Source organism: Micropterus salmoides, unplaced genomic scaffold (assembly GCF_014851395.1).
Source record: "Micropterus salmoides isolate LMB-PRFRI ecotype aquatic unplaced genomic scaffold, ASM1485139v1 Ms_hic_scaffold_14, whole genome shotgun sequence".
NCBI classification, from domain to species: Eukaryota; Metazoa; Chordata; class Actinopteri; order Centrarchiformes; family Centrarchidae; genus Micropterus; species Micropterus salmoides.
The window spans coordinates 7,598,961-7,623,566 of NW_024040485.1; the positions used below are offsets into that span (position 1 = coordinate 7,598,961).

The window sequence follows — 24,606 nt, forward strand, 5'->3', positions numbered from 1 at the left end:
AATAATGAAGAAGTAACATTTGCTATTCATTTACAAGAAACTCTTTTTTGCTTTCCTATCTAGTTAGTCAACTAACGGTGCCTCAGATTTATCTTGCGACCCATTCAAATTTCTTTCTAATAATGATGTGAAACATTTTACCAAAAAAAAAACACAAAGTAGGCCACCTAAAATTACAAAACATTATGTTAATACTACAGGCTGAATGATCAAATACTGACGGTTAGGTTAGACTAACTGGAAATTTCTCACTCACTCTTTAACACACAGATTTCTCCATGAATGCATGGGCAGTTAATTTAATATATCATCTGTGCCCTGTGTTTATTTGGTCATATTTCCCTCTAGACATATTTTTGACTATTTCCTTGTTTTGGGGGAAGCTCCTAAACGCGTTCCCAGTTACTGGGACTACGGCCGCGTCAGAAACGCACCCGAACAACGCCTGCGCGTCGACCAATCAGCTATCCGCATGGCTGTGACGCACAGGGGATGTGGCATCGCGTGTGGTGGGGGAGTGGGCTAATACCTAAAACCGGTCCCTCCATCACAAAACCCGGATAACCTTCACAGAGTCAATTTAACACGGAATAACCTCCAGACTGTATCTGCATCTCGTTTCATCCTCCTCTCCATGTCCAAGTTTGTGTCTAGGTGAGTACATTAACTATCAGCCTACTAGAATAGGATTTTGAGCACGTCTGCGATTTAAAAAACACTATTTTGGTCAGGTTGACGTCATGTTATAGTTGTATATTAACTATAATGTTTCTATAGAGACTAATTTTGTATGTATGTGGACCCATCGGTCTTACCCATCGAACCCAGTCGAGAATTTACAGGGAAGTCACGTGTGGACTGTAATAATACTTTGATGAAATACCCTCACATGTAGCTACATTTCCCATCAAACCCCCAGAGAAACATACTCTCGGGCTATAATTAATCTGATAATTAAAAACGAGCCGAGAAGCGCGCGACTACTGCCTCGGGATATCCAGCTTTTATTTTGTCATCATGGACCACGCAGAAGATGGTGTTGCTGAGTAAAACGTGTACGACGTGCTCCGACCATCCAACGCAATAAAGGGTGGAACAGAAGTGACTGAAGGAAAAACCCCCACTTGACAAATTCCCTCCGCCATGACGTCATTTCTACAAACCCGATGACCCCTTACTCATAGACAGAAAGCAGAGGATGAATGGTATTTCCTTAATGAGTAATCGACCCTGTGGCTTCCGTTGCTGCCGTGAGTCTTATTGTGGGACACACGTACCAGGTGACTGCTGTGCCGAATTCTGCCTGCCTGCCGAGAATTGCGTGCACCAGTGACAACGATCGTTTATGCTGAGAAAAGAAATGGATGCAAATCTCGGCAGGTAGCCTACAAAATGTGTGCTGCCGAATTATGCCTCCACCTCTTTAGGTCCTTTTCAGACACTTTGCCGAGCTCACTGATCAAACGCGATTATCACCACATATATTTACAGAATTAATGTTAGGCTACTTGTACTAAGTGTATTAAAATATGAAAGACACTAAACGTTCATAAAATATATACTTAGAATCATTTATCACCATTGATGAACCCCACAAACAATATTATAGCGTTTAAAAGCAGCCTATTTGGAGGTGCATGGAATTCTCGGCAGGCAGACAAAACTCGGCATAACACCGGCCACATAATGGCTTTCCGCGCATGAGCCAGAATTGTTTTTTTGTTTGTTTTTTTTTTGACACAGACACGGGAAAAGAGAGTAATGGTTGAAAAATAACGAAGTTAACTTTAAGGTCCCGTCCTTCATCACCTGAACGTGACGCACTGTTTGCGGAATAAAGTCACTTCAGTATTTTTACTGCAGAATCAGAACAGGGTATCACGTGTGTGTTTATGTAAATATCACTCAGTGTCAGGAAAGTTACCAACAGTGACAGTACAGGACGCCTCCACCTGTCAGATTACTGCTGTTAACTCCGACATTCCTGGTAGCTGAATGCCTGCATTTACATTCTGTCACACCTCCACATAAAAAGAGCTTTGTCTCATAAAATTAATATTGTCTCGTCAGAAGGTGCAGTTCAGTGCATGTTAACAAAACTTTTTAATTAATGAACAATAGTGCTATAAATTTTGAGATGGTAAAAATAAGAAAAGGAACATAATACATCAAATTTAGCCTAAGGGATGAATTGAAACAGCGCCTGCAAGTCATGTCTTATTGCCCAGCATCAGGGTAGTCATGTGGCTGAATGGAGCATATCTCTGCAGTCAAGATGTTGTCTAAAGCCTTCCAAGAAGAGTGGAGGCTGTTAACAGTAGCAGATTGCTGCCCTTGATTTTGAGATGAGTTGTAATCACATATGAGTGTAAAGTTCCAGCATCCACATACTTTTGACCATAGTGTTTATACACATCACAGAAGAGTAGCTTTGTAGACGCAGTAGTTTTGTGCATACGTGACTGATGTACTGTTGTTTTTCTGCCTCTCTCTGTGACAGCTATGAGGAGTGTCGGGCAACAGCTGATTGGCTGCTGTCCAACACACAAGTGCGGCCCACTGTGGGAATTGTGTGTGGTTCAGGTCTGGGGAGGCTGGCTGAGGCCCTGAAGGACCCTCAGGTCTTTAAATACAGTGACATTCCCAACTTCCCCCGGAGCACAGGTATGCACCACCTGCAAATGTTAAAACATGTGTGTGCATGTTTTTTACTCTGCATAAATGCACTGGGTGACTAACTACGGTGTGTGTGTGTGTTGCAGTGCATGGTCATGCTGGCCAGCTGGTGTTTGGAACACTAAAAGGGAAACCCTGTGTTTGCATGCAGGGCAGGTTCCACCTGTACGAGGGCCACCCCATCCAGAAGGTGAGTAGAGATTAATCAACCCATTTTAGGAAAAGTCATGAAATGAGAGACATAGGGTTTTTTACATGCATTTGAAATTTTTATCAATATTTTGCACTTATCCTTTATCTCTGATTGAAACATTGGATACTTAGATTTTTTTGGGATCCAACCAGTTATTTTAATGAAACTATCTACAAAAAAAGGTTGAAAGGAAATCGTCCTATCAACAGCTCATGACAATGTGGCTAAATTAGACCAGCCATTTGTTTAATATTTAATAAATTCTATTTTGTTTGTTATTGTGTATGTATGTATAATGTAAAAAATTATTTGAAATGTAACTAGTAACTACTTATAGCTATCACACAAGTATAGTGGAGTAAAAAGTGCAATATTTCTTTCTGAAATGTAGTGGAGTAGAATTACAACGTAGTATAGAAGTAAAGTACAAGTACCTCGAAATTGCACTCAAGTGCAGTTCTTGAGTAAAAGAATTCAGTTAATTTCCATCACTGAAGACTTGCATAGACAACCTGACTTTTGCAATTATTTTTCTGTCCCAGGCAACTTTTTAAGATCCTGTACAGATTCTGTGCTTGTGCCTGCCATGAAGGGTTTTCTACAACAATAATTTTTAAACAGGTCAAATACCCAGACCTCTGCTAAAACCTCAAGACCAGAATGACATTGAATACAAATAATGAAGAGTAGAAAGACATAATGATATGAAATGTGTATTTTTTGAAAGGGCGTTTTTATTGCTTTTTATGTTGTTTCTCCAAGTAATCCACTTTATGAATACTTGCTCTGAAGTATTGCAAAGTTTTTCTAGACCCTCAGATGGTTTTGATCATAGCCATGTGAGAAGCATACCGTGGAGATTGTCTCTGATACTCCGAATAATCCACTTACCTCACTGCACAGCTTTCAGCAGGACAGTTTCTTTGGTAGAAAGTCATTCCCATGAAAACTGCCAACAGAGAGCTTTGTGGAGGAACTGACACATTGTTTCTGGGCAGCCACACAGCTCTGACTGTTTCAAATGTAAATATCAGATTTCTCAGGCACAAACTTAAGATACAGAGCTCTCAAACCCTGGACAAATAATACCAAAACTATCTAGTAGTACGTGTGTTTTCAGGGAACCAAACCTTTAAAGTTTTGTTGATGATCTACTGTAGGTTTTTATTTATTCAGCTGTCTGGAACCAGTCACAGTCAGTAGGGTTGAAGATATCAGTGTATGTTCCTCTCCGTTCAGGAAAAACAACCGAAAACGACCTCGGACGGATCATCCATTGCAGAACACAGAAATATATTTGTGCCTGAAGTGTTATCACATTATGTTATACCCTGTGTGCTATCAATCACATGATTTGCATATTAAGAAACAGAAAAGCATTTCAAGGAACACACTTTGCGTTTCAGTCCCCTTATTGTGTCTTTGTTCCAAGCGATGTTTGCGCAATTAGCATGCGAGTGTTCCCTATATGTTGCACTTTCACTGTCCTAACCCAGTCTATGCCCTAACCTTCATGATGTTTCTAAATATTATTATAGTGTTATTGTGTGTGCACGTGTTTGACATTACCGTGTGTTCTCCAGATCACGCTGCCTATGCGCGTCTTCAAGCTGATGGGCGTGGAGACGATGATCCTGACCAACGCAGCTGGCGGCCTCAACCAGGACTACAAAGTGGGGGACGTCATGATCATCAAGGACCACATCAACATGCCAGGGTTTGCCGGAATGAACCCGCTGGCTGGACCAAATGATGACAGGTAGGCAGAGGAGAGTTAGGGGTGGATGTTTTTATGAAGCGGCTTGTGGTTAATATTTTAAATTGAAAAAGGTTTTTCCACAGTGGGAAAGCTCAACAGCAGTAGAACGTCGTGTAACACCATAGACTGTATATAAGAAGTGAACGTAGTCATTGTGACGTCACCCGTTGGTTTGTGGACTGCTGTGTTGAAGCCTCAAGTTTTGCCGATAGGGCGCTGCCATGTTGAGTTTTGGCAACCAGCGGCACCGGACGTGACCATATTTGGACGAGGCGGTGGAGCTAACGACCGTGTGTGGAGCTAGCTAGCTTGCTTAGCTAGGTGCATCTGTCATTTTAAGCGATTTTAACTTTGTCTAGCGAACAACAGGTTTAAAACTTAATGTGCTCACCAGAGAAAGTGAACAGCCAACTTCTAATAAGCTTTTTCAACGGCGCCGGTTATATTTACACTTGTGCCGTGGCTACAAGTCACTCTAGCCTGATTGACTGGTTGCCATGGTAACAACTTGTCAGTCACAGATGATCCCACCCTGAAGCAAAGGCCTACTCTGCTTTATGGTCTATTTTCCTCTAAAGGGGACCATAATTTACTAAATGAACAGCTTGTTGTATTGAAAAAGACTTGAAACTAGCGATTGAGATAAACTCCTTAGCAAAGTGTTTACTGAGGTAATTAATCAGCTGAGAAGTCGGGTCATTTTACCATTAATTCTAATGGAACCGGACTTCTTTTTGCAACCAGAAGAGTCGCCCCCTGCTGGCTGTTTAATAGAATGCAGGTTTAAGGGACTTCCACATTGGCTTCCCGGTTGTGTAACACTCAAATTTCTTACTGAAGCAGAGACTTCTCACAACCTTTAAAGTGGGAGTTGGAGCATATTAACGGGTCTGTTCACCCAAATTATAATGATTATAAATATGTAATTTTCATTTGAATTTCCCCCCTGGAGATCCGTAAAGTCTTTTTCTGGTAGTCAAAAAAAAACATTTTTCTAGCAACTTCAAGCAAGTAGTTGACTCATTAATGTTCAAAGGATTCATCTGCACCAAGCTTCCCCTCCCCCTCCATATTTTATTTCCCACTCTACTTCACAAATATTCCCCCACATGACAATAAGTTCAAGTGTCAATAAAAGCCCCTATTGTTCTCGATGACTGGAAGCCAGAGACACTTTAATATTTCTAGCTTCAGAGTACAACTTAGTGCATAAGCTGGTTTGTTTCTTACATTGATACTCTGGCATTACACAGTGTTTTCTTTTACCCATGAACTGCAGGACGAACCTGCTGACCTACATGTTGGATTTTGTTTTGTTTCTGTTGGACATAAACTAATCTCAGAAACATATTGTTTGCTTGCTTTAATGTTGCCTGAGTCATTTGAGGGAGTTTCAGTATTGAGTAGCACAGTTGTGTGGATAAACTTTAGTCAACACTGTCCTCCTCTCTTCAGGTTTGGCACCCGCTTCCCCTGCATGTCTGACGCCTACAACCGCGAGCTGCGGCAGCTGGCCCAAGAAGTGGCATCAGAGCTGGGATACAGCGACTTCCTGCGGGAGGGAGTGTACTGCGTCCTGGGAGGTCCCTCTTTTGAAACCATCGCTGAGTGCCGCATGCTACACACCCTAGGCGCTGATGCTGTAGGTGGGTGTCAAGTCCTCCTCCCACATTCGCACATTTGTACTTGTACACTTGTGAGGCCCTTCTCAACCTCACCAAATATAGGCCTTTACAGTATGTATTAACAAATTCACATGCTCTCTCGTGTCATGTAGTGTCTGATATGGACAAGATAGGAATGCCTGTTTGTGTTTTTTAATGTTATGATGTCTTACAGGGACACTGAATAACATGTAGATATCTTTGCAGTATAACTTCTCAGCCCCTCTCTGTCTTTGATGCATGCAGGCATGAGCACTGTCCACGAGGTAATTGCCGCCCGCCACGCCGGGATGCGTTGCTTCGCTCTGTCGCTGATCAGCAACCGGGCCGTGATGGACTACGACAGCCAGGAGAAGGCCAACCACGAAGAAGTCCTGGAGACGGGCAGGGTGAGGGCCGGGCAACTGGAGAAGCTGGTGTCTACCATGGTGGCTCGGCTGGAGCACAACAACAACACCTACTAAAATGGTCCCAGGCCAGCTGCCCTGTTTTATCTCTGTTTTTAAGATGTTTGTTACAACGCTAAAATAGAGTTTTAAAACATCATAAATGTTTCCACTGATTGTTACTTAAATCCAGTCTTGAAACCGGTCCACTTTTTTTATACACTCCTATCAGCGACGTTTACATTTTTGAAGTGCGCAGATAAAATATATCCTACTGCAGTTACCCCTACAGCTCTCTGACAAATCTAACATACTGTACTGCATTCAGCCAGAATTGTATATTATTTTCTAACTTAATAACTTTTAACTTAATAAAACAGAAATATTTATTGTTCTTTTACATTCCGTGATATCAGTTGATCACCATCATGTCCACCATGACACTTCCTTTCTAATGTAGAGGACCAACTCATCACACATGTCTTCAAGAGATCAATATTTAATATAGTGTAGAAGATTTGTAAAATGTTCCAAAATATTTATACTGAATGTATTTAAGTGTTTTTAGGATGAACAGAGTTGAATGGGATAGTTACCAAAGTATGTTTGATCAGAATCTCTTTCCATGTCTATTGTATTAAAAGGCTGGGTTTCTGGCTGCTTTTATAGGTATTTTACTTAGAACTGTAAAAACTGTTGATCTGCTTTTCCAATTAAATAACTCAACATGAAAACAATGTGTTTTCACGTGTGCTATGTTTAAAACTAAAAAGGTTGAATCTGTCCGTGCTTATTCATTTGTTGGTGGGATGTAAGAGATGTTTGTCCTACAGACGTGTGGTCTTGAGTCAGTCTTAAAAGGACCTTCAGATCTTACACTATTATAAATGATCAGTCCTAAATCTCTGATGTGCAGATGCATGTGGACAAAGTCTCTGTGATGTTGCCCGTAGCTTTCTGAAGAGCAATTGTGAAGCTCAATGTGGGAGGCTCTGGCCATCGCCATCTTGGCAGTGCCTGACTCTCAGCTAATCGCAAAAAAAGCTAAAAATATGGGCAACGAGGTGGAGCCACACGTGACTGCATCCATCTGTCACTCAAAGCAGCAATGCCCTTAATTATGCATAACTTTAATATAATCATAGAGAAGGAGTCATCATGACCCATGTGCAACAGAGGGTTCATAACCCGGGAGTACCATTTTAAGGGGGAGGCTCTCTACACAATGGGCATCCTTTGGCAAGAGTGTATGAGTAATACAGGCAGACAAGGGCCTGCATGTTTACCATCACAACATATAATGTATAATGGCTAAACTTGATTCTCTATATACAGTATCAATAAGAAAATATTCCCACAGTATCAGGATGTAAACATATTTACATCTGCTGTAAAATTTTAATATGGGATATGGGGTACGACTCGCTTTTGGAGCCAGCCTAACGTGGCCATTCAGCAGTTTGATCTGTCCACAGCTAATCTCACTTTTCTCATATTTTTGAGCACATTTATGACTCATGGTTGCGGTGACTCACAGTTGTTGAAAACCCTATTTTATTGACTGAGCTGTCGTAAAGCTTAGACCTTCGTCTGTTAAGGCTCTTGTGCGATGGATATCTTCCTGCATGATGAATAACAGTGCCAAGGTTTATAACTGCTCGTTGGTTCTCAGGAAGAGACACACAAAAAAACTTATATTGTTTATGCTAATCACAAAAAGAAAATCTCTCAAGCTATTGACTTGCCGCACTCTATCGCACTCCAAAAACATGGGTATTAATCTGCTGCCACAAAATTGGAGGAACACTATTTTCTAAAATATCACTGTATACTGTAGCATTTTTTCTATCGCAACTAAAGGGTCTAGCCCAAACCACAAAAAACAGCAAAAGACCAAAGGTGCAGGAAACAGAGGTGTCCAGATGTGTTTGGCCTGCTAACGTAAATGGTATTAAAAAAACATCTTGTTTATGGTTTGATAATTTTTCTACAATACACACAAAAAAACCCCAATAAAATGGGCCAGAAATGCAAACAGAAATGATAACTGTATCTGTCTCCTAACAGTGTCCGCTAACCTGCAAATGCAATCAATGCAAGCTTCCCAGAGCAAGAATAACAAATCTAGATGGTGCCCACAGCTGTTCTCTGTGAAAGGGAACACCATCATGATAGTTGACGTTTTTACTGTTTGTCCTTCAGCTTATCAGACATGTTTACCCTGTTTTCATCAGTGTCCACTCAGACACTGATACTCCAGTCTACACTTTGTCTGTTCCCACTTTCTTACCCAAAATACATCCACTGCCACTTGTACCCTTCTACCTCCTCCCCCCGAAAGAAAAAATAACATTTTCCATGACTCTCAGGCACCAGTGTTTATGGCTATACAAGGTCATCAGTTTTCCTGCGGCGGACGAGCAGGTCCAGGTGCCAACACAAACGACTGATTCACTGCTGTGTGGGGAAGCAAAGCGAGGCACAGGCAGTACAGTCTGCTAGCACACACTGACAGGATATCAATAAGAAGTTCCCTTCTAGTTCTACAGGTTAGATTTATGGCTACACACACCACAGGTATGTATGGGAGTGGAGATTGTAGTGTAGGTTTTAAAGGTAGCTTGTTTGTGTAGGTTGTTTCTTCTCGGGACAATAAAGTCATAGGCACTGACTTTGTGTGCAACCTCACTTTCGCTTCAACAATCTACCTTTACACTTTGTACTGAGTGCGCACATGTCTAACAAACACTATACAATGTTTGAAATTATGGTTAAAAAATTAAATCAATTTGACAAAGGAATGAGGATAAAGTATGTTTTCATTACAGCATTATCTTGCAAAAGCACCTGCTGTATTCAAATAGAAATCTTTTATATGAAAAAAAGAATGAATGGACTAAGTGCAAGACTCCTCTGTTCAAAAGGGGAAACCTCAAGACATTATCTTCTTCCTCTAACACCTTTAAATAAACGTGCGTAGTTTTGCAGACAAGTGTGTCAAACATGGTGGCTGCTCTTGTAATTAAGCTGACAGACAGCCTGGAAAGACAACACTTTTCTATTAGGAATGTACATACTGTGTCCAGATGAACCAAACCTAGTATAGCATCCCTGCTGGCAACCCGGACACCTTTTAACTTTATGGGTCTGGACACAGGAAGACAATGATCTTTCTAAAGATCTAAAGGATCTTTAAAGCTGCTACTACCTGTCCACGTGTTCATCTCAGTTTTACATGGGTTTCTACTCTGCACAGTGAGGAGGCAGGTTGTGGCAAGAAAAAAATAGTAACTGAAGACCCAAAACCATCAAATACTGAGCAGAAGGCATCAGCTAGAACAGTGGAATGAATCTGGGATGACATGCATGAATGTAGTAAAGAATACACAGTAAAACACTGAAGATAACTAGGACACCTGATGAAAAGTCAGGTTGCGACTTTGATGTTTTGCAATAAACAGGAACTTGAAAGTGTGAAGCTCCTGTTCCTGCTCAGGCAGCCACCCTGCAGAGTCACAGTTCCCCTTTCTGCACTGAGACGATATAAAGGACGAGTTACGCTGCCCTCTGGTGCCATTTCACCAACCACAGAGACAAAACTACAGGCTTGAAGGAGGCCGTAATTCGATTAGGGGTGAAACAGTCGATAGAGTTAAGCAGTCGATTGATAGTAAACAAATCAGCGACAGCTTTGATAATCAATCATTTATCGAGACAAAATGCCAACAATTCACTGGAACCAGCTGTGAGGATCTGCAGCCTTTCCTCAGTTTTACATAATTGGAAATTGTACATCTTTGGGGGGTTTTGCTGCTTGACCGAAAAAAGAAGCACTTGGAAGGCATCAACATAGGCTCTGGGATATTGCGATGCATATTTCTGCACTATTTTCTAACATTTTATTGAATCAGCAATCAGACAAATCAAAAATACATTTTTAAAAATATTATTTGCAACCCTAATTTTGAGTACCAAATGGCACACATATTTTGATGAAGCTAATGTAATGAATTCAATGAAACAAATTTGAACAGAAAGTTGCCAATTTTCTGCTATACAAAAGTCAACAGGTGCAGACGTAGTTTCAGGAAGACAAAAAGACTAGTAGGACAAGAATGTGACACCCGAACTAGAAACACTCAGACTTGGGGTAAAAAAGATAAAAAAATAAAAATAAAAAATAAAAATCAGCAGCTGATTTTAATGATCCTTTAATAAATCATAACAAAGGGCAAACAGATTTTGGGGATATGTTTGATGGAATAATTCAGCTCAGAACAATAGTCAGGCAGGTTTTTTGTTAACAATGTTGACATCAAAACATAAACCTGAGAGGTGCTCCACTGGCTCTGAATGGAAAGCCCTCTTGTGACTGTAAAGGGGGAGTTTCTGGGGATAATGAGCATCTTGTGCTTCTACAGTTTCAGTGCTGAGATGAAGTAAGGCATATTTCCGGATGAGGAGCTAAAACAAACTATCTGTGAGTGAAGATCAGTCTCCAGGTAACTGTGAGAGGAAATCTGCAGGATCTGTTTTTAATGACTCCACATTTTGGTGTTTTGGATCTCTAGCTTTGGCTGTGTCTTCAAAATACTGACTTGTGTGGATTCTGTTTGAGGGTGCAATTCAGTTTTAAGTTAGTATAAGTATAAGACAAGTATTTAAAAAAGAAGCAAACATCTTAAAAGGGGATGGATTTTGCATAGGAAAATATGCATTAATGTACAAAGTCCGTGAGCTACGCCACAAGGTTACAAATCCCAACCAAAACAGCTGCCACTCACTGGCTTTTTGATTTGGCTTTTAGGGTCATTCGTGTCTTTTCACCTGAGCAACATCCTTCTAGACATCTCCGCCTCAGCTGTATGTGTGAATTATTCGGTGCCGCTTCAAATGGTGCATCAGGATGAAGGTTTTCCCGCACAGCGAGCAGCTGTAGGGCCGCTCCCCGCTGTGTGTGCGCTGGTGGACCCTCAGACTGCTCTGCTGCGTGAACCTCTTCCCGCACTGTCCGCAGCCGTACGGCTTCTCGCCCGTGTGTGTCCGGTGGTGTATGCTGAGGTGGGACGAACACTGGAAGTTCTTTCCGCACACCGAGCACCAGAACGCCCGCTTTCTCTTGTGGCTTTGCTGGTGCAGCTTGAACTGGTGCAGACGGCCGAAAGTCTTTCCGCAATGCGAGCAGACGTAGCCCCGCGCCATGCCGGAGAGAGGTTTGTGGGATGGGGTGTGAGCGGGGAAGCTTCCTGGTGTGAAAGCGTGGTGCGAGGGAGGCCTATCTCCGGCTGCAGCCTCCGTCTCAGGGTGTTCATCTGGCTGCCTCGGATGTGCAACATGTGAGGGGTTTCTCTGCGTGTAAATTTGTTCTTTCTGCCGGTCTTGCTGCGACAGGCTACCCTGAGGTCTGGGTTGGAAGCCGGACGACTGTGGAACATCCTTCTGATAGTCACTGCTGTAGATCCCGTTACACTGCCTCTGAGAGGACAACTGCTGGACACTCGCCGGCTTGGTGGTGTTAGAAACCACGTGGGCATCAGAGGGGTCTGGGAATGTGTTGGAATACTCCTCTACCACGCTAGAAAAGTCAGGAAAGCCAGCATCAATGTCATTACCTTCAATTATAGATGACCAGAGCTGATTCTCTCTGTCATCGATGGAAAAATCAGCAGCAAGTTGAGTCTGCTTCCCTGCGCTGTGCTGGCATCCATCCTGACTGAAGCGTGATCGGTCCTCCTCCTTCTCCGTCTTGACAGTGAACTGAAGGCCACTGATGTCTCCTGTAAGCTGACCAGAGTTATACAAGTCACCAAACTCTGTAGTTTTTTGCCTGCCGACCTCTGAAAGGTTCAACTGACGGTTCTCCCCAAGCTGCCGGCTCTCTGGAGCGTTATCTGGATTAGGGTATTGTACAGCAGAACCTGCAAAGCGACACGTAAAAAATCAGGAGGAGCCATGTAGATATATTCACCCCAAAAGTGTTTCATCTTTTCATCAAGATCTAGTTCTCTTACTCACCAATCGGTCCAGTAGAATCGCCGATCCACAGCGTCTCATCTGGGCTCTCTTCTTTAATTGTGAACGAAAGGGTGGCATCTTCAATCTCTGGAAACTACACCAAGAGAGGTTGGATTTAACTGCAAATTTTGGTTGATTTCTTTTACAAACTGTGAACACAACATATATATGATATAATAGGTGCGCTTTGCAGCGTTGCAAAACATCACCATGTCACAAGTTATAGTTCTAAGATCACAGTAAGCTCACGCACACACAAACAGTTGCCTATTTATTAATCGTGGGGACACGCAGCAACATTAATATTCATTTTGAGTCATGTTTCCGGCCACCTGGCTACTGTAAGTCCAATATTCCCTCTACTTTTAGCTCTCAGTCGCCTCAAACTCTTGCTGTGTTAAACATCTGGTTCTTTTGGTGCATGTGTTCAGCTGCAGCAATAAAACCAAAACAATGAGCCGAAAGACACTAAAATGCACCATAGAGCTGAGAGGAACTGCAGAGTGAGGTGATAATTCTGTGGGTTTGTCACTACAGGCGCCACCTGTATGACACAATATAGTACACAGTAAATAATTTGATCCAGTGTTAATGTAAAAAAAATATTGTTCGGAGCGGTTTTGTAATTCATTATAAGCACGTCCCACACCGGGGTCTATACCAGTCGGGTGAAATTAGATGATGATGCTGGGCTTCCTGCTTGGCGGCCCCAGGGCAAAATGTTGCTTCTGGGCCTCTCCCATTCTCTGAGCATTGTGTTGAAATATTATCACAAACCAATTTGACCTGGGGCCCCGGGTGGTCTGTGGTTCTGGGGCAGTTGCCTACTTCATCAAACTGGTGATCCAGCTTTGTTGCTGAGTAATATTGTTATTGCTATAAATCAGTTTTGTAGTTATGAAAACCACACAAACCTTTATGTCTCCTGTGGGATGCGGGCAGTTCCTCCCCAAATCTGTTCCTCGGTCCATATAGTTTTCTGTGCAGAAGAGGAAAAAATACATTTAAATAAGCTGGAGTACAGTTAAATTGAACAGTATTTTAAAGGAGGAAATGCGTCCAGTGGCACGTTATGTACATTACCGTGTGTATGGATGCACAGCATTCCTACAGTGTCTTTAGCTCATTGTGAATGTTATTATACTTCTACATTAATATGCATGACACATTCATTTACTCAAGTCGTCAATTAAGTGCACAAACGAGGCAGATGAGCTTCTTACCAAACCCTCGCTGCAGCTGTGAGTTCTTGTTCTCCATTATCTGTAATTTCCTCTTCAGCATCTCGTTCTCGCTTTGTTTTCGGGATATTTCAAGATGCAAAAACGCACATTTGTCATCGACTAGTTTGGATATCTCTGCCACTGCTGCTTTAACCAAAACCTCCATTATTGAGGATAACTGGGTTTGAAAGGGAATGCACGTCGCCATGTTAATTCATGTAAAGTAATATGTGAGGGAAACTATAATAAAAAAAAAGGTCCTTCCACGCAAGGATTGTTCTAAAAATTGCGAAAGGAACCGACGCACTGGAAAATTTTACATCTCCCTGTTTCTAGCTAGCTCAACCTTTTCTTCCGTGTGGCGGAGGGCTCTACCGTAAATACACCAGCACAAACGCAGTGAAATTACAACCGACAAGGAAGAACCACGGGTCTGACTTAATATGTGTGTTATTTGTTCTTTTCAAACTCAATTGGGAATCCAAATCGGGAAATAACGGTTCTTTATGTTGGTATTCATTTTTTAATCCAACACAAAAACCCTGATAATCCTTTTCGTCAAGTCAAAAATATGAAATGAACCAGCCACGTACCGAATTTGATTTTGATATTTGAAGTGTCCAATGTGTGTAAACAGGAAGTTACGGACTTCTTCGTGTCTTGCACTTCATAAACCTGCAGCAAAGAGGGCCTCAGTTGGGCGACGGTGACACCTGATTTAATGTAGCCTAATGAATGTGAGCTTTAACACTAACATAAGTGGGGTTTCTTTTTCAATATTATATAATATATTTGGGGAAAAAATGTGTTGACACATGTGAAGACTTTTAACGTGACATTTCCAAAATACTTTGTTGGGGAAAAAACACTTGATGTTCAAGCTCATATTCATTATAGCCTATGTCAAATCAGCTTCATCGCCCAAGTGTGTTATTTGCTGCAAAGTATCAAATGCAACACACAAATAAGTCAGTAACAAATTGGACACACAACATCAAAATCAAATCCGTGGGCCTGTTTTTTCATTTTCTATTTTTGACATGAGCATGGGTCAGCTGTTAGCTGAGATGATGAGGCTTCAGCTAAGCACAACCACATTCTGGCATACTGTCATTCTAATACACTACATCTAGACATTTGTTGTGGTTGTGGTTGCAGATTTGCATATTATAAAAGATTGGACTGGTGAAAGTCTGCACTCTCCACCTGACCTTCTACTTCCTTTCAAAACGGAAATTCACACTTGCAAGTAGGCCTACACTTTCATCTTTTTTTAAAATAATTTGTTAAATTTCCATCCAGATATTTTCATTCAATCAGAGCTGACCATCGCCAGTCCACTTTTGAAAACAAATAGTTCAACACTGTAACCATCTGCAGATCAAGTACCCAACATTAACCTATAATATACAAGCTTGATTAAAATAGTAACCTATAAACTGGTGAACCAGTTATCAGTTTAATGGTTTAAACAACTTGATTTTGAAGGCCGAATCTGTGATTTGTTCCCCTTGAAATTTGATCTAAATAGGGGGGTCCTTCAAGGATCCATAATGGGTCCTCTTCTGTTTAGTGAAGATCAAATGTTGCACCTTTTTGAAAAATCTGTAAGCCCTGTAAGCCAAGGAGGCAAGGTGAGAGAAGTAACAGAAAAGGGAAGGAGGAGGAAGTGGTGCAGGAAAGATTTAACATTCAACATTATTTTATTTACACTGATGAATATTAAAATAACCAGACTCCACAATTTTATTAACTTAGTTTTGAATTTATTTGAAAATACAAAAAGCTAAACAAAGAAATAATACCGTTTCATTATGGTCATCATTTCAAACGTAATCTAACATTGCGTATAATGTGATAAACTATTACTGTAAAGGTGTAGTAAATGCGATACCCGTGAATCATGCTACAATTGGGCATCTTGGGTGTCAGACTGACACTTATTGAATTGAAGCAGACTGAAAACGCCTGAAAGGCAAGAACACTGCTGCGGCAGGGCGAGGGAATTAATTCCCATGTGAAAAATGTAGGCACTCATTTCACTGTACTCTAAAGGGGTTCGTGTCACCCCGTCAGCCCCAGGAAGTTGCACTTTCTGTGGGCTTAGCTGGAGTGTTCGTTTTGTCAAACTATTTTACTGACCTCTTCAAGTCCAGCCACCTGCTCCAAACAAATACTAACTGTACCGTTCATTCAGAACCATTCAGAGCTATTTACTCAACCAACTTGATGGCTTTTTATATTACAGTTTTCCATGTGCGCTGCTTAACACTCGCCGTGTAATTTGTTCTATCTGATAGCCAGTGTCTTTAACAGGGGGCATATTTAAAAATAAAATACAAAATATCTCCCCCAAAATAAATATTAGTGAAAGGTAACAATGAAATCAAAGAAACGCTTCATATTCCTCGACTTTTCCAAATTCTTCAATGATTATGGGGACCCTGTGTTATTACTGAGGTATTTCATGTTTCTTTAGTCATACATAATGCACACATATCCTGCATTTAGTAGTAACTTATTGTAGTCCCTTCCCTTTCTCCAAGGAAAACATTACCATGTTGGCATTTGCCATTTTTGGTTAGGTCTTGCCTTTTGAAAGACCAAACCAAACCAATACTGCGACAACATATATACATACAGCGTTAAAGGCAACAGTTATTTCAGGTATAGTGTATATTTGTTGTTGTATAAAGGTTTCTTCGGTTCAACTTAAGAGGAAGACACAGCCGTCCATCCGTTTAAATCAATAGTAAACATATCACGGACATTCTTAACAATGGCTTCAAATCAACTTTAAAAACAAAAAAAATGTAGTCCCCTCACTGCATCCTCCTCAAAAGAAAAACTAGGCATTATTCCATATTTTAAGATCCAAAATACTGATTTGGATCCACATTACAAAAGTACTGTATTTTCTTAGAACAATATGATCAGCAGTGGTAGTATATCTAATCTAATCTTGATGAAACATTACATAAAAATCTGAATAGAGAAGAAACCTGTGCTATATCTTTAGCTGATGTGCTAAATCCATGAAGTTACAGCATGAATCCTGCTGTAATTTGTTCTAATTCCACTAAATACTATTTAGCCCAAAGGTATCTTGTAAAAAATAAATGACCTCAAACTAAAAGAAGTGCGTCTTGGATGAAAAAAAGCACATGGCCTGAAAAAGGTTGAGTTACATTAACAGTCTATAGTTATGGCATACTGATGACTGGGACTGGTTTACATTTACTTGATCAGTGAAAACAGCAAGAGCACAGCGAAAACCTGACATTTCAGTTAAGTGCCATGATCAGCATTTATGTACCGTTCTTCAAAACACAGACAAGTGTCATTAAAATACTTTCAGTAAAGTGAAACTAGTGGTCAGTCATGGAGTAACAGCTTTGCCTGGAGACCAGAAAATAGGACAGCTTCAACTGCCACTTAAAATGCTCAATGTTATTTGGTTTCTGCTTGTAGTAATTAAGTCATTATTAAAGCCACTCCAAAGCCTAGATTTGGCCAGCTTCAAGACGGCAAAGAACTGTGCCCACGCCAACGATGCTCAACTAAAAAGTCTTCTATAAATGAGGAGATGGAGTAGGTCCAAAAAACATTTTGTGCAAAGAATTTGAAATGTGACAGACGCTAACAAGATTTCTTTTTTTTTTTTTTTACTTTTACTGCAAACAAAAAACTAATTTTGTTCTTCTTTTGGAAGTTTCGGGACATATCAAGTATTTATTTAGTTCTCACTGTGATTTGTCGCCCGTGAGAAATTTTGCTGTGCCATTTGTTGTGACTGAGGGTGCTGAAGCCTGGTGGGGAACCGTGTAGAGTATTTGTCCTCGTTGTGTACATTTTCATTTTTACTCTACATGCAGCTTACGGTGCAATTTCAGGGCGCTCATCTGATTAAACATCTTCCCACATACCTCACAGCTGAAGGATTGCTCTGTGATATCCTTGCACTGGTGCCTCTGATATGAACTGAAACTATCAAAGCTTTGCCCACAAGTTGCGCATATAAAGCAATTCTGCCTGGTGGCGTCCCTGCCACAGTTGTCCTCATGGTCGCCTGAGGCGGTCACGTTAAACTCAAACACACATCTCTCGTGAGTCCTGTCACTCATTGCGGTGTACTCACTCACAGCCACCTCTTGTGTAACGGGTTGATCTCGCAGCTCAGGTGCTAGAGTCACATCAGAGCTTCTTGACTGCATCCCCATCATTGAATACCCACCATTGTGCATCATTTCTTCCTTTGCTTTGTGGTCTAGAAAAGGCAGATCCTTTATTGGTGAAGTATATCCCTGCGTCTGATTGGCCGCTCCAGCAGCAGGACTGAGGTGATACTTGACATCACGCAAAAGTACACAGACATTTTGTTCAGTGGCGTCTCGACTCTTCTCTATCCTGGAAGTCCACAGCGGCTCTGGTGCTCCTATGCCGTTTTCAGTCCCTGCCTCACTTAGCGTCTGAAAATCCTCCTCATTTGGCTCCATCTTTACCGTTACTGTCTGCTCACTGTACGCAGAGCCGGATAACTGTTCTTCCAAAACTGCCAGTCCGGTTCTGGGTTCTGCCAGGTTCTTCAGCGCTTGATTATCAGGCATTGCAAACATCAGGTGATGTGCCTCCAGCGCATCTGTGGTCTCACCTTTTCAGAAAAGAAAATGAAACAGTTTAATTAATCAAGAAAATAATACACTGGTTAATTGATAATAAAAAAATAATTGTTGTATGCAGCCGTAGTCTTATGTGGGAAACACACGCTTGTCTCTTACCATTTCTGTGCGTCTTCATGTGGCCCTTGAGGCTACTCTTCTGATTGAAACACCTCCCGCAGATATGGCAGCCGTACGGCTTCTCCCCGGTATGAATTCGTAAATGTCTTTCAAGGTGGCCGGCGCGCTCGAAGACCTTGCTACAGTACGAGCAGACGAAGCATTTCTTTGGTTTGATCACCTGGAAAGACCTGCTTCCTCTCTGTTGGTGGTGATGCAGCGTGGCTCTCATTCCATGCAAGCCTGCTTCACTTGATATCATACGTGTGTCCGAGGATCCGTAAGGTGTTTGGGAGACCGTGCTGTTTTTGAACTCCCCATACGGTTTACCTGCAAAGGAGAAGGTGCTGCAGGAAGCTTCGACTGGTGGCTGGAGAAACTGAGCCATCGGTGGGAAGGACGTCATACTCTCCGCTGGGCTGCTGAGATACTCTGTACTGCCGATCTCTGTGTTGCTTTGTCCTTGTAATCTGGACATCCACTGCTGGCTGTCTCTCTCGAACGTTGCGAAGTTCTCACTGAGGTTCTCCACTCCTTCCACTGTCTGCTCGTTCGCTCCGTGAAACAGCGGCTGTGCAATATTCTCCTCTGCAGGCTCAGATTTCACGTGTACAGGTGTGAGAACGTCGTCGTTCTCACGTGGGCCGTCCTCGGCTTTCATCTGGCTCTCTTCCTCAGGGCGCTGAGTATCAGTACATGGATTCACCTCGGGAATCTGCTTCTGTTCGACCACCTGGATCTCAACTGGTCTGGGCTGAATACCTGTGTAAGCAGAAAGAAGTCATTATAAGCTAATCTTTACCGCCCACACTGAAGGAGTTAAAAGCATCAAACAACTCATGTGTAAAAAGTGTGTAGATCAAAAAATGTTTTTAATGCCATAGAGGTCATTGAGTTTTTCCATAGTGTTGCCTGCAATCAAGACCAATGGGGAAAATAATTTAATAATCATTCTGTATTTATCCATAATTCACTGTGTAAAGGAACAACAGGTGGTGTATTAAACTCCAGCAGGGGGCGTTTGTAAAATGTTCTGTTGAAAGCTCAATGGCATTCAGAAAAGGAGGCTCTTCATTCTCTTCGCTTACGCACAACAGAGGAGACTAGCGAGCCGTGCTGAAGGAACAATTGTGACCCCAAACCAAAGCGGTTTGTTGCCACTTACAAATGCAACTGCCTTCCAGAAGCGTTGCCATAAAAAAAGCGAGGGCAGCAGAGAATGAACATGAATCAGTCATCAATTTTGCAATGTTAGTTTAGGATTAGGCTGCGTGTGTTACGTCCAAATTAATTTGAACAGATTAGTTGTTAGTTCTCATTCGTTTTGCTTTAAAAGGTCATATCCTAAACGGCCATAAAAGTAATAATTTTAATCAAATAAAACAAAAACTTGCGTGAAGAAGAACACAAATACCGTCATTTGCCGTACACCCTGCTGAATTGTCAGGAAGATATGAAAGTATGAAAAGATGAATACCGTCCAAGCCTAAAGGAACACACTTGCTTGGTACAGACCCCGGAAAAAAAATGATAATTTCCCCACTGAAATCGTGACTCCTGTCGTTCAGCCCACGTTGCATGGCATGAACATGAACTGAAATGTGACCCCAGTGATTGATCCGCAATGGATCTCATATGGGGGCGGTTCGGAATCTCGCCCTGGGAAGCGAGGAGGGTAAAAAACAGGCCGGTCTTCTTCGCAGCCAGACCAGCGAGGCGAACACAGCTGACAGCGGGGGAATTTTAAGTCACCGTGCCCCATTTACTGTCGTCTCGCCTAAACAACATGGTTTTTCTCTGCCTGCTGGGACACCGAGGACTGTCACAGCCAGAGACTTCCAACTGTGAATTGAACAAAGACTCCAACAGACAGTGAGGGTAAAAATAACACACAAAGAAATACAGCGAGCTGCCACGTGTCAGGGAGATGTGAAGGACCTTCGAAACAAGAGGTACATTTATTGATTCTCCACATACAGTTTTTCTATGGACAGTCACAAACTTTATTCAAGGTCCCAGGGACCCTGGGCATACAGGTTAGATCCCCCACAACCCTGTCACCCTCCCTTTTCCCACCACTCTTCCCTTGCGATGAGCTTCAGAGGACAAAGTGCTTTGCTCAAGGGCAACGCTAAAGTTAGTTGCTGACAAAAGGAAGATCAGTATTTCTTCACACAATGAAGTGTTTTACTTACATCTCCTGTGAATCTTCATGTGCTCCTTAAGGCTGCATTTCTGGTTGAAGCGTCTCCCGCAGATCTCGCAGCGATACGGTTTCTCACCAGTATGAATCCTTTTGTGCCTCTCGAGGTGCCCGGCGCGCTCAAAATATTTACCGCAGTAGGGGCAGATGAAGCCCTTCTTAAACATCAACCTCTTCACCGTCCTCCTCCGCACGGTGTTGTACGAGTTACGATACTGACTGTAGCCCAGCAGCCCGCGGCTGAACGGGCTCTGCGGGAACCCGCCGGAGCTGCTGCAGGGCGCAGTCAGTCCGCTGTCCAGAGGAGACTCAGGGAGACATAACAAGGAGTTCTGCCCTAAATGTAAATAATCTGAGTTGTTGCCTCCCGACTGAGTTTGTGTTGTCTGTCTCCACTGCGCAGTGTCCGTTTCATACAAGGCCGGTTGGACGGGTTGTCCTCTGGCCTCCTCGCTTCCGTCTTCCACAGGTTCACGTTTCACCTGCACCTCGGGTATGGACAGGATGTTTTGGTTCTCATCAGCGTGCACCTTCTCAAGCAAGCTCCTCTCATCACCAGCGTCACTCTGTCCATCTGTGGAAAAGCAATGAGAACGTTGTAGAACAGTGTATTAGCAGCGAGTTTGATAAAAGGTATTTCAATAACTAATAGATTAAAGTCATAATTAAATATGTGTATACAAATTGATCATTTACTTCATTCAGACACATTTGTAGTAGGAGAAAATAATAGTAATGACCACCCAGGATCCCAACAATGAGGTGGGTTCTGTGAAGAAACACAACCTTTTGGGGATCCTCAAAAGTATCTCACACTTGACCTTCACACTGGTTTGGTTTTAAAACCAAGTCTACAAAACTGTTACATGTTCTCAAAAACAGGACACAACTGCTGAGCCATGTGAGAGTTTGACCAGAGTGGTCAGAGTGGTCCTCTCTTGTCTGATCGTAAAACAGGACACCACTTTTAGAAATATAAAAACCAACATTGCGCTGTCACAGTAGTGCCTGAAAGTGCCTGATTGTATATAATTAATATTAGTATATAATTAATTATGTTTTAAGTCCCTTCTTAAAACATACTTTTATAGAAGAGCCTTTCCCGATCATATTTGACTTTATTTTATCCCTTTTATTTTATTTTACTAATTTTATATTTATCTGTATTTTAGTCTTTTCAATGTTTTCATGCTTTTATCTTGTATTGTTTTTGTATTATTGTCTCTTGGTTATTATTGTCTTTACACTTGTTAAAGCACTTTGTAACTTGTTTTTGAAAAGTGTTACAAATAAAGATTATTATTATTATTATTATTATTATTATTATTACCAATTCATCAGTAAATTAAACCTACAATAACAGATTTCTTGGCCACTGCTGCGGTCTAATACGTCGTCATGGGAGCAGTGAGGCTGAACAGTACATTTACGCACCAGACAAAGTACAACAATGAGCTGAAGCTCCGTACAGCAGAGTGGAGCTGTAGATTCAGGTGATAATTCTATGGAAGTTCATCACTACGACTGACAATTTTCTACAATGTTATGGTAAAATATCAGATCCCAGACGAGCCCCTATTTATGTTACGACCCGGCTCGTGGGGAAAAGGGAAGCAACATAAACCAGATTATTTTTGGTAAATTGCAAGATATTTATTTACAGGGTTCAAAGCAAAGAAACGGAAAGAACCCATTTTAATGTGCAAGGGCGTGTTTTAGTTTGTTGTTTGTTGGGTAAACTATACATACACAAGAGGGAAGAGGGGACCAAAGCCATCCCCGAGGCCTGAGTCATCTAATTCCTAGCTATGTCCCTGTCACACAGACGCTCGGCAGTGCCACAGGAAAGGATTAAGCGTGGAACAGGCAGGTAGGCACTAGACAGCATGAAATAATCACTTTAAAAAAAGGACTTGTCTTTATAAGCTAAGAAGTTATTCAAATTTATAAGAAATTAAATTGCTAATGCAAAAACACAACGATTGACCAATCAAGCAGTAGTTGTCAACATTACCTATTTGTACTGCTGATATATCCCTCATTTCTCTTTTAGTTTAAAACAAATTATTGCTGCTCATCCTTTTCAATACATAATAACAACGAATCTTTGGAGTTGTCACATACATGCAGCTGACGGCCACACATGTTTTGCTGCTGGCATTCAACCACCTTTGTAGCAGTGTTCATATAGCTGATAATGTTACTCCAGTGTCTGGCTCCACAAGGCCCCTGCAGCCAGACAGAGCCTTGCAGATATGCTGAGGTGATAAGGTTGATGAAGAAGCACCAATCCCCAAAGCCCAAACACCAAGGTCAGCTGGGTGTCACAACAACAAGAGATTTGAGCACTTCAATCCCAACCCTGTCCTCATGTGTCCTACATCAGTGTGATATTAGGTAGATATAATGTGTGATTTAATAGTGTTAGCTCAGTCAGACGTGTGCAAGGTTTATAAAGTGTACTTAGGTCCGTCTGTGTCAGGTCCATCTCACCATCTCTCTGGTCGGGTCGCAGGGTCGCTCTCTGCTGCGCTGATCTCAGCTCGCTGTGCAGAACCTCGATGTTGCTCTTCAGCTTCTTGATGTCATTTTCCCGCTGACACATTTCCAGCCGCAGCACCACCATGCCATCTTCCACAACTTTGGCGATTTCTGCCACGGCTGCTTTGGACAAGGCGTCGATTACGGAGGCAATCTGAGCCCGCAGAGCAACGCTGCTCAACATTGTTAAAACCACAAACAAGTGACAGCGAAGCCTGAACTTTACAGAGAGAAAAGTGGCTCAGCTGTCCGGCGCGAGGCTGGAACTCAGTCGCCCTGGCTAACGGCAAAACGTCATTGCTGAAGCCGCCAAGTGTCCACAAACTGCAGCTATTTGGTTAGCTTGGTGTTGGTTTTATTGTGTACCGCTTTCAGCTAACAGCAGCTAATTGGTACAAGGAATAAACACAGGTTCTCGTTCTACGGAAGTGATGTCACAAATGCCGTAAACACAAGAGGAAAGGCGCAACACATATTGCCGAGGCACTTCCGAGGTTACCCCACTTTTTTTTTTCTTTTTTTTTTTATTTAACCACAAACAAATCGATAGTAACAATGTACAGGCATTGCACCAATTTAAAACATACCGGAAATAATCCAAGCAGCGGTAACATATAATACAAATAAAAGAAAAAGTTCAAACACTAAATAAAGTTAAAAAGCATAAGAATATTTGTATTTATTTATTTATATTTGTTATTAAGTCCTTCGGATGAGGGACGAAACGTCTTCCAATATCTTCAACCAAGTCCAGTTGCCCTTGACTTTAACCTTCGTTGGATAAGAATATTTGTAGGAAAAAAGTGGCATGAGACATTATAGTAAAATGTTAAAGTTTTTGTTATACACTTTTTAAAGATTTAAAGTAAATCCCTGGAGATTTTGTTCTCAACAGCTTTAGCAAATGCCAACAATAACCTGTCAAGTTGAACTTTTAAGCCAACAGAAATCGTATAAGCATTGTAACACCATTCAATTTTAATGTTTACTTGGAAATGCCACTCTTTGCCACCTTTAACTAACATTATTTTGAACTGGATGTAATTTGACAACCATTAACTTGCCTTATTTTATCCTTTAAGTCCCCCCAACAAAAAACTTTAATTCATACAAACATATCCATTAACTCATAATTTAGTTCACTATCAAAACAAACAAAGAAGTAAAA

General features: G+C 41.7%; 3 protein-coding genes across 3 annotated transcripts; 1 reads left to right on the plus strand and 2 right to left on the minus strand.

The window, feature by feature from the left end:
* The first annotated feature begins 501 nt into the window (after nt 1-501).
* On the plus strand, nt 502-7,415 carry pnp5b (purine nucleoside phosphorylase 5b). Its single transcript, XM_038717416.1, has 6 exons — nt 502-654; nt 2,501-2,664; nt 2,763-2,866; nt 4,453-4,628; nt 6,084-6,274; nt 6,539-7,415. Exons 1-6 carry the CDS (start codon nt 635-637, stop codon nt 6,754-6,756), a joined length of 873 nt encoding a protein of 290 aa, XP_038573344.1. The 5' UTR covers nt 502-634; the 3' UTR covers nt 6,757-7,415.
* Nucleotides 7,416-10,873: 3,458 nt separating this feature from the next.
* LOC119901760 (zinc finger and SCAN domain-containing protein 5A-like) lies at nt 10,874-14,523 on the minus strand. Its single transcript, XM_038717417.1, has 4 exons — nt 13,917-14,523; nt 13,608-13,672; nt 12,694-12,787; nt 10,874-12,596 (listed from the first exon to the last, which is right to left on the minus strand). The coding sequence occupies exons 1-4, from the start codon at nt 14,122-14,124 to the stop codon at nt 11,536-11,538; spliced, it is 1,428 nt and encodes a 475-aa protein (XP_038573345.1). The 5' UTR covers nt 14,125-14,523; the 3' UTR covers nt 10,874-11,535.
* A 1,148-nt stretch (nt 14,524-15,671) lies between these two features.
* Nucleotides 15,672-23,839, minus strand: LOC119901761 (zinc finger protein 189-like). The gene is made up of 4 exons (XM_038717418.1): nt 23,391-23,839; nt 20,890-21,471; nt 18,695-19,456; nt 15,672-18,567 (listed from the first exon to the last, which is right to left on the minus strand). The coding sequence occupies exons 1-4, from the start codon at nt 23,620-23,622 to the stop codon at nt 17,777-17,779; spliced, it is 2,367 nt and encodes a 788-aa protein (XP_038573346.1). The 5' UTR covers nt 23,623-23,839; the 3' UTR covers nt 15,672-17,776.
* Between the last annotated feature and the right edge of the window lie 767 nt (nt 23,840-24,606).